This window comes from Lycium ferocissimum, unplaced genomic scaffold (assembly GCF_029784015.1).
Source record: "Lycium ferocissimum isolate CSIRO_LF1 unplaced genomic scaffold, AGI_CSIRO_Lferr_CH_V1 ctg22697, whole genome shotgun sequence".
NCBI classification, from domain to species: Eukaryota; Viridiplantae; Streptophyta; class Magnoliopsida; order Solanales; family Solanaceae; genus Lycium; species Lycium ferocissimum.
The window spans coordinates 1-8,134 of NW_026720501.1; the positions used below are offsets into that span (position 1 = coordinate 1).

The 8,134-nt window shown below is 29.7% G+C and overlaps 1 protein-coding gene across 1 annotated transcript; it reads left to right on the forward strand.

Annotated features, from left to right (window-relative positions):
• The first annotated feature begins 3,328 nt into the window (after positions 1–3,328).
• Positions 3,329–5,054, forward strand: LOC132043302 (NAD(P)H-quinone oxidoreductase subunit H, chloroplastic). Its single transcript, XM_059433804.1, has one exon. It carries the CDS (start codon positions 3,329–3,331, stop codon positions 4,508–4,510), a length of 1,182 nt encoding a protein of 393 aa, XP_059289787.1. The 3' UTR covers positions 4,511–5,054.
• Positions 5,055–8,134: the final 3,080 nt, after the last annotated feature.

The following is an 8,134-nucleotide window of genomic DNA, read 5'->3' on the forward strand; positions in this document are numbered from 1 at the left end:
TTTAAAACCTATTTTTAAAGAATTAAAAAAAAGAATCAAAAAATCCAAAACGAAGTCTTTTCCGGTTTTAAGGATTTTCAAAGAAAGAGCAACAATTTTCCTAAAAGTCGAAAAAGAAATTAAAAACTGGATTATAAAAAACTTGCTTTTTCTAAAAGAAAAAAAAAAAAACCTTTCAAAACAAAATAGAATTTCATTAGTTGGCCCGAGAGCAATATATGAATTAAATGAAACTAAAAAAGATTTAATAATGAGTAATCAGATGATTCATGAACTATCTGTTCAAAAAAAATCCACGGAGTGGCCAAATTCTTCACTCAGCGAAAACAAAATAAAAAATGTGATTGATAAAATAAAGACAATCAGAAATCAAACAAAAAAAATTTCAAAAGAAAAAGAAAAACTAACTAATAGTTGTAACAAACTGGGTTATGACTCTAAAATAATTGAGTCATCAAAAAAAAGTTGGCAGACATTAAAAAAAAAAAATACTCGATTAATTCGTAAATCTGTTTTTTTTATAAAATTTTGCGTTGAACAACTGTCTATAACTATTTTTCTAGGTATCGTTAATATTCCAAGAATTACTACACAACTTTTTGTTGATTCAACAAAAAAAATTCTTGATCGATATATTTACAAGAATGAGGAAAATGGAGAAAAAAAAAAAAATACCATTTATTTTATTTCGACTATAAAAAATTTCATATCAAAAAAAAATTTTTTTAGTTATGACTTATACTCTTTATCACAAGCATATGTATTTTACAAATTATCACAAATTCAAGTTAGTAACTTTTCTAAATTAAAGTCTTTTTTTGAATATAACATATACATAACATCCTTTTTTGTTAAGAATCAAATAAAGGATTTTTTTCAAGAACAAGGAATCTTTCATTATGAATGGAAAGATAAAACCTTTTTAAATTCCGAAATAAATCAATGGAAAAACTGGTTACGAAGTCATTCTCAATATAATTTACCTCAGATTGCATGGGCTAGATTAGTAACCCAAAAATGGAAAAATAAAATAAACCAAGACTCTCTCGTTCTAAATCCAAGTTTAAACAAAGTGGATTCATACGAAAAAAATTTTTTTGATAATTACAAAAAACAAAATTTTTGTGAGGCTAACTCATTTTTCAATCCAAAACATAAACAGAATTTCAAAAAGGATTCTATATATAATCTTTTTTGCTACAAATCTATTCATTCTACAGAAAAATTTTTTGATATGTCTACAGGCCTAGAAAATTTGTTAGTCTCTTGTTTTCTAGAAAAATATAATATTCGGAGTATAGGGGAAATTCGACATAGAAAATATTTGGATTCGAGAATTCTCAACTTTTGGTTTAGAAAAAAAGTAAATATTGAGCCTGATACTAAGAGTAAAAAAAAATATATTAAGACTAAAGTTCAGAATTATCAAAGAATTGATAAAATAACTAAGACGAGTCTTGCCAATCAAAAAATAAACTTTTTTGATTGGATGGGAATGAATGAAGAAATACTAAATCATCGTATAACAAATTTTGACTTTTTTTTCTTTCCAGAATTTTTCTTATTTTCTAGTACATATAAAATGAAACCGTGGGTCATACCAATTAAATTACTTCTTTTCAATTTTAATGAAACAAAAAATGTGAATAAACAGATCACCCTAAAGAAAAAAGGTTTTATATCATCAAACGAAAACAAATTCCTTCGGTTGTTTAATCTAAATAAAGAAGAAAACGAATCGGCAGGTCAAGAAAAGTTTGAATCAGATAAAGAAACAAAAATAAATATGGAATCAGCTCTATCAAAGCAAGAAAAAAATATTGAAGAAAATTATACAGAATCGAAGATAAAAAAAAGTCAAAATAAAAAACAACCAAAAAGCAATACCGACGAGGAACTTGACTTATTTCTCAAAAGGTATTCGCGTTTTCAATTTCGATGGAATTGTTTTAATCAAAAAATTATCAATAATATAAGAGTATACTGTCTCTTGATTAGACTAAAAAATCCAAACGAGATAACGATATCTTGTATTGAAAGAGGAGAGATGAGCCTAGATATTCTAATGATTGAGAAGAATTGCACTTTTTCAAAATTAATGAAAAAAGGAATATTGATTGTTGAACCTGTTCGTTTGTCTGTAAAAAACGATGGACAACTTATTATATATAGAACCATCGGGATTTCATTGGTTCATAAAAATAAACAAAAAATAAGTAAAAGATCAAAAAAAAAAAGCTATATTTATAAAAAAAATAATTATGATTTCTTTGTCCCTGAAACTATTCTATCCCCTAAACGACGTAAAGAATTTCGAATTCTAATTTGTTTCAATTTAAAAAAAAAAAATGCAAGGGATAGAAATTCAAAATTTGATACAAATATTCAAAACTTGACCACAGTTTTGAATAAAAAGAAAGATCTTGATAAGGATAAAAAAAACCTAATTAAATTAAAATCCTTTCTTTGGCCCAATTTTCGATTAGAAGATTTAGCTTGTATGAATCGCTATTGGTTTAATACGACTAACGGAAATCATTTCAGTATGATAAGAATACACATGTATACGCGATTTCAAATGCATTAATGGTAGATCCTTTTTACTATATTTTGACTATATATATATAATATTAAGTTACGGTATATGAAAAATATATAATATAAGTTACGGTATATGAAAACAATTGGATGCACAAACGTGAGGTATTGCTTTAAATTAAATCTTTATACATGAGATTCATTGAATTAATGATATAGATACCACTCAGAGCGGATCCATAAATAAATTTTTAAAATCTTCCTTTTTTAGATCGAAATTAAAACTTTTAATTTATAAAATTAAGAATTAAGAAGTTGATAATTAAATTCGGATCCTTGTACAAAAAAACTACCATTATTATTACTGATCAGTAAAATTCATATCTTTCAATTCATATTAAAAAGGGAAGGATTTCTTTTTATGATAAAAAATACATTCATTTCATTTCAAGAAAAAAAAGAAGAAAGCAAGGGATCTGTTGAATTTCAAGTATTCAGTTTCACTAATAAGATACGAAGACTTACTTCACATTTGGAATTACACAGAAAAGATTATTTATCTCAGAGAGGTTTACGAAAAATTCTGGGAAAACGCCAACGACTGCTGGCTTATTTGTCAAAAAAAAATAGAGTACGTTATAAAGAATTAATTAATCAGTTGAATATTCGGGAATTAAAAACTCGTTAAATTCCAAAATTGTGAATTAGTTAATTTTTTAGATCTTGAATTTTTGAATAAACTTCTTTTTCAGCAATCTAATTCATACCAGAACGAATCAAGGAAAAACTTATGAAGAAACCAGTTACAGGAAAAGATCTTATGATAGTCAATATGGGACCTCACCACCCATCCATGCACGGTGTTCTTCGCTTAATTGTTACTCTAGACGGTGAGGATGTTGTTGATTGTGAACCCATATTGGGTTATTTACACAGAGGGATGGAAAAAATTGCAGAAAACCGAGCAATTATACAATATTTACCTTATGTAACGCGGTGGGATTATTTAGCTACTATGTTTACAGAAGCAATAACAGTAAATGGACCCGAACAATTAGGAAATATTCAAGTTCCTAAAAGAGCCAGCTATATCAGAGTAATTATGCTAGAATTGAGTCGTATAGCTTCTCATCTGTTATGGCTTGGCCCTTTTATGGCAGATATTGGGGCACAGACTCCCTTTTTCTATATTTTCAGAGAACGAGAATTTGTATATGATCTATTCGAAGCTGCCACCGGTATGAGAATGATGCATAATTTTTTTCGTATTGGAGGAATAGCGGCGGATTTACCTTATGGTTGGGTAGATAAATGCTTGGATTTTTGTGATTATTTTTTAACAGAGGTTGTTGAATATCAAAAACTTATTACACGAAATCCTATTTTTTTAGAACGAGTTGAAGGCGTTGGGATTATTGGTGGGGAAGAAGCAATAAATTGGGGTTTATCCGGACCAATGTTACGCGCATCCGGAATACCATGGGATCTTCGTAAAGTTGATCGTTATGAGTCTTACGATGAATTTGAATGGGAAATTCAGTGGCAAAAACAAGGAGATTCATTAGCTCGTTATTTAGTACGACTTAGCGAAATGACAGAATCCATCAAAATTATTCAACAGGCTCTGGAAGGACTTCCGGGGGGTCCCTATGAAAATTTAGAAAGTAGAGGCTTTGATAAAAAAAGGAATCCAGAGTGGAATGATTTTGAATATCGATTCATTAGTAAAAAACCTTCCCCTACTTTTGAATTATCGAAACAAGAACTTTATGTAAGAGTTGAAGCTCCAAAAGGGGAATTGGGAATTTTTCTAATAGGAGATCAAAGTGGTTTTCCTTGGAGATGGAAAATCCGACCACCAGGTTTTATTAATTTGCAAATTCTTCCTGAACTAGTTAAAAGAATGAAATTGGCTGATATTATGACGATACTCGGTAGCATAGATATAATTATGGGAGAAGTTGATCGTTAAAATGATAATTTATGCAACAGAAGTACAAACTATAAATTCTTTTGTTAGATTGGAATCTTTAAAAGAGGTCTATGGACTCATATGGATATTTGTCCCTATATTTTCTCTTGTATTGGGAATCATAACTGGTGTACTAGTAATTGTGTGGTTAGAAAGAGAAATATCTGCAGGGATACAACAACGTATTGGACCTGAATACGCCGGCCCGTTAGGAATTCTTCAAGCTTTAGCCGACGGGACAAAACTACTTTTCAAAGAAGACCTTCGTCCATCTAGAGGAAATACTCCTTTATTTAGTATTGGACCATCTATAGCAGTTATCTCTATTTTACTAAGTTATTCAGTAATTCCCTTTAGCAATCACCTTGTTTTAGCGGATCTCAATATCGGTATTTTTTTATGGATTGCCATCTCAAGTGTTGCTCCGATCGGACTTCTTATGTCAGGATATGGATCAAATAATAAATATTCTTTTTTAGGTGGTCTGCGAGCTGCTGCCCAAGCAATTAGTTATGAAATACCATTAACTCTATGTGTTTTATCAATATCTCTACGTGCGATTCGTTGAAACAGAAAGGTTTATTCCGTTTCTTCTAGATAAAAAAAAATGAAAAAAACGGAATATATATATTTATCTTTGGGGTTAATCTTAATAAAAGGAATTTGATAGTTATATATGAGTGAAAAAAAACTGCTCAGAAATTAGCAGTAAAAAGAAAAATTCAGTCTCATTTCCTATGTACAAAGGTTAAATGGAAATAAATATAAGCGTAAGAATCACTTTACCCCAAGGTTGGTTGATTAGTCAGCCGGGCTTGAAGCGGGTTAAAAAAAATATTAACCGTATGACGTTTTCACTATCAGTTATATAAATTACTATACATATACATATATTACAAAGTGAGCGGCAATTAGGTAAAAACGCGTGGATGGTTAGAAACACCAAAATACACAAAGAATTTGTAATAGAGATTAACCAAATTGAAAAGGATATTTATGCATAACATAAGATAACAAAAAAAGAAGGTTAATTGGGGCTTGAAATTAGTAGAAATGATCAGGCAGTACTCCCCAAGATTCCGATTCAGAGTATGCTCCCATCCACCGATAAATGTAATGACTATCAGAAACGAAATAATCCTTTATTTTTTTTTTAAGTCCACCTACTTTTTTCTAAAAAAGAAAGAAGAATAGGAACGAAACAAGGATATTTTTTTTGATAGATTTCGAAAATAAAATAGAATTTCTATCATGAATAATAAACTAATAGGATGTTTAATTCTTTTTCGTAATTGAAAAACACGACGGGCTGAAAAACCTAGTTTTATTTTTACAAGGGTGCTTTATTAAAGGATTAAGTTATTACTCAACAAATAGAAATTAAAATTTGTAAAGGATGAGATGAATTCCGAAGCGCGTTTTTTAGTTTTAGAATTTGAGCAGACAGAATTCCATTGGTATAATTCGGGATCCCAGATATATTTTTATTTAATCCATTTTAGAACACATCATATCCATCTAAATAATACTAATCTGGTCCTTATATTTATTTACGGCCCCCGAGGAGCCGTATGAGGCGAAGACCTCATGTACGGTTTTGTAATAGCGGTGAGAATAGTAATGTTATCACCGACTAGGATTATCTAACAGTTTAAGTACAGTTGATATAGTTGAGGCACAATCAAAATATGGTTTTTGGGGATGGAATTTGTGGCGTCAACCTATAGGTTTTATCATTTTTCTAATTTCTTCCCTAGCAGAATGCGAGAGGTTACCTTTTGATTTACCAGAAGCGGAAGAAGAATTAATAGCAGGTTATCAAACTGAATATTCCGGTATCAAATTTGGTTTATTTTACGTTGCTTCTTATCTAAATCTATTAATTTCCTCATTATTTGTAACAGTTCTATACTTAGGCGGTTGGAATATTTCTATTCCGTATATATCTATTCTGGAGCTATTTGAAAAGGATCAAATTTTTGGAACAACAATTGGTATCTTTATTACATTAGCTAAAACTTATTTGTTCTTGTTCATTTCTATCGCAACCAGATGGACTTTACCTAGGCTAAGAATGGATCAACTATTAAATCTTGGATGGAAATTTCTTTTACCGATTTCCCTTGGTAATCTATTATTAACAACTTCTTTCCAACTCTTTTCACTCTAAATTGAAAATCAATCCAAGATATTCATTACTTGTTTTAAACAAGAGAAAGAAACAAAGATCAAATTATTCATAGATAATTACAATATGCTTCCTATGATAACCGGGTTCATGAATTATGGTCAACAAACCCTACGAGCTGCAAGGTATATTGGTCAGGGTTTCATGATTACCTTATCCCACACAAATCGTTTACCTGTAACTATTCAATACCCCTATGAAAAATTAATAACATCAGAACGTTTCCGCGGTCGAATCCATTTCGAATTTGATAAATGCATTGCTTGTGAAGTATGTGTTCGAGTATGTCCTATAGATCTGCCGGTTGTTGATTGGAAATTGGAAACCAATATTCGAAAAAAACGATTGCTTAATTACAGTATTGATTTTGGAATTTGTATATTTTGTGGTAATTGTGTTGAGTATTGTCCAACAAATTGTTTGTCAATGACTGAAGAATATGAATTTTCAACTTATGATCGTCACGAGTTGAATTATAATCAAATCGCTTTGGGTCGTTTACCAATGTCAGTAATTGACGATTACACTATTCGAACAATTTTGAATTCACCTCAAACAAAAAATGGATAAACCCATTAATTTTATAAAAAAAAAAAAAGAATGCAAAACTGTTGAATTATATTATATAAAGAATTTAATTAAAAACTTGTATTTATAGAATAATATTAAGTATTAAGGCTCATCCTTTTAATATAATATTTTCGTAATTACTATCTTGCTTGAAATAGATAGGTTGAAAATATTAGAATAAAAAAGCGAAACTGTCTAATAATTGTATCTACATCAATTAATATTCATTAGATTCTAATTTCACTCTATTAGAAACATATTAAAAAAAAATTCCCCGGTTAAATTAATAAGGTCATGAAAAGGATTTCTATTTTTTCTTTTTTTAATAATATAATGGATTTGCCTGGACCAATACATGATTTTCTTTTAGTTTTTCTGGGATCTGGTCTTCTAGTAGGAGGTCTGGGAGTGGTATTACTTCCTAACCCAATATTTTCAGCCTTTTCCCTAGGATTTGTTCTTGTTTGTATATCTTTATTGTATATTTTAGCAAATTCCCATTTTGTAGCTGCTGCACAACTCCTTATTTACGTGGGAGCCATAAATGTTTTAATCATATTTGCTGTGATGTTCATGAATGATTCCGAATATTCCATAGATTTCAATCTGTGGACTGTTGGGAATGGGATTACTTCATTGGTTTGTACAACTATTCTTTTTTCATTAATTTCTACTATTCTCGATACGTCATGGTACGGGGTTATTTGGACTACAAGATTAAACCAGATTTTAGAACAAGATTTAATAAGTAATAGTCAACAAATAGGAATTCATTTATCAACAGATTTTTTTCTTCCATTTGAACTCATTTCAATAATTCTTTTAGTTGCTTTGATAGGTGCAATTTCTGTGGCTCGTCAATAAAA

Coding starts and splice junctions, on each gene's coding strand:
- LOC132043302 (XM_059433804.1), top strand. CDS start 3,329: ATGAAGAAACCAGTTACAGGAAAAGATCTTATGATAGTCAATATGGGA.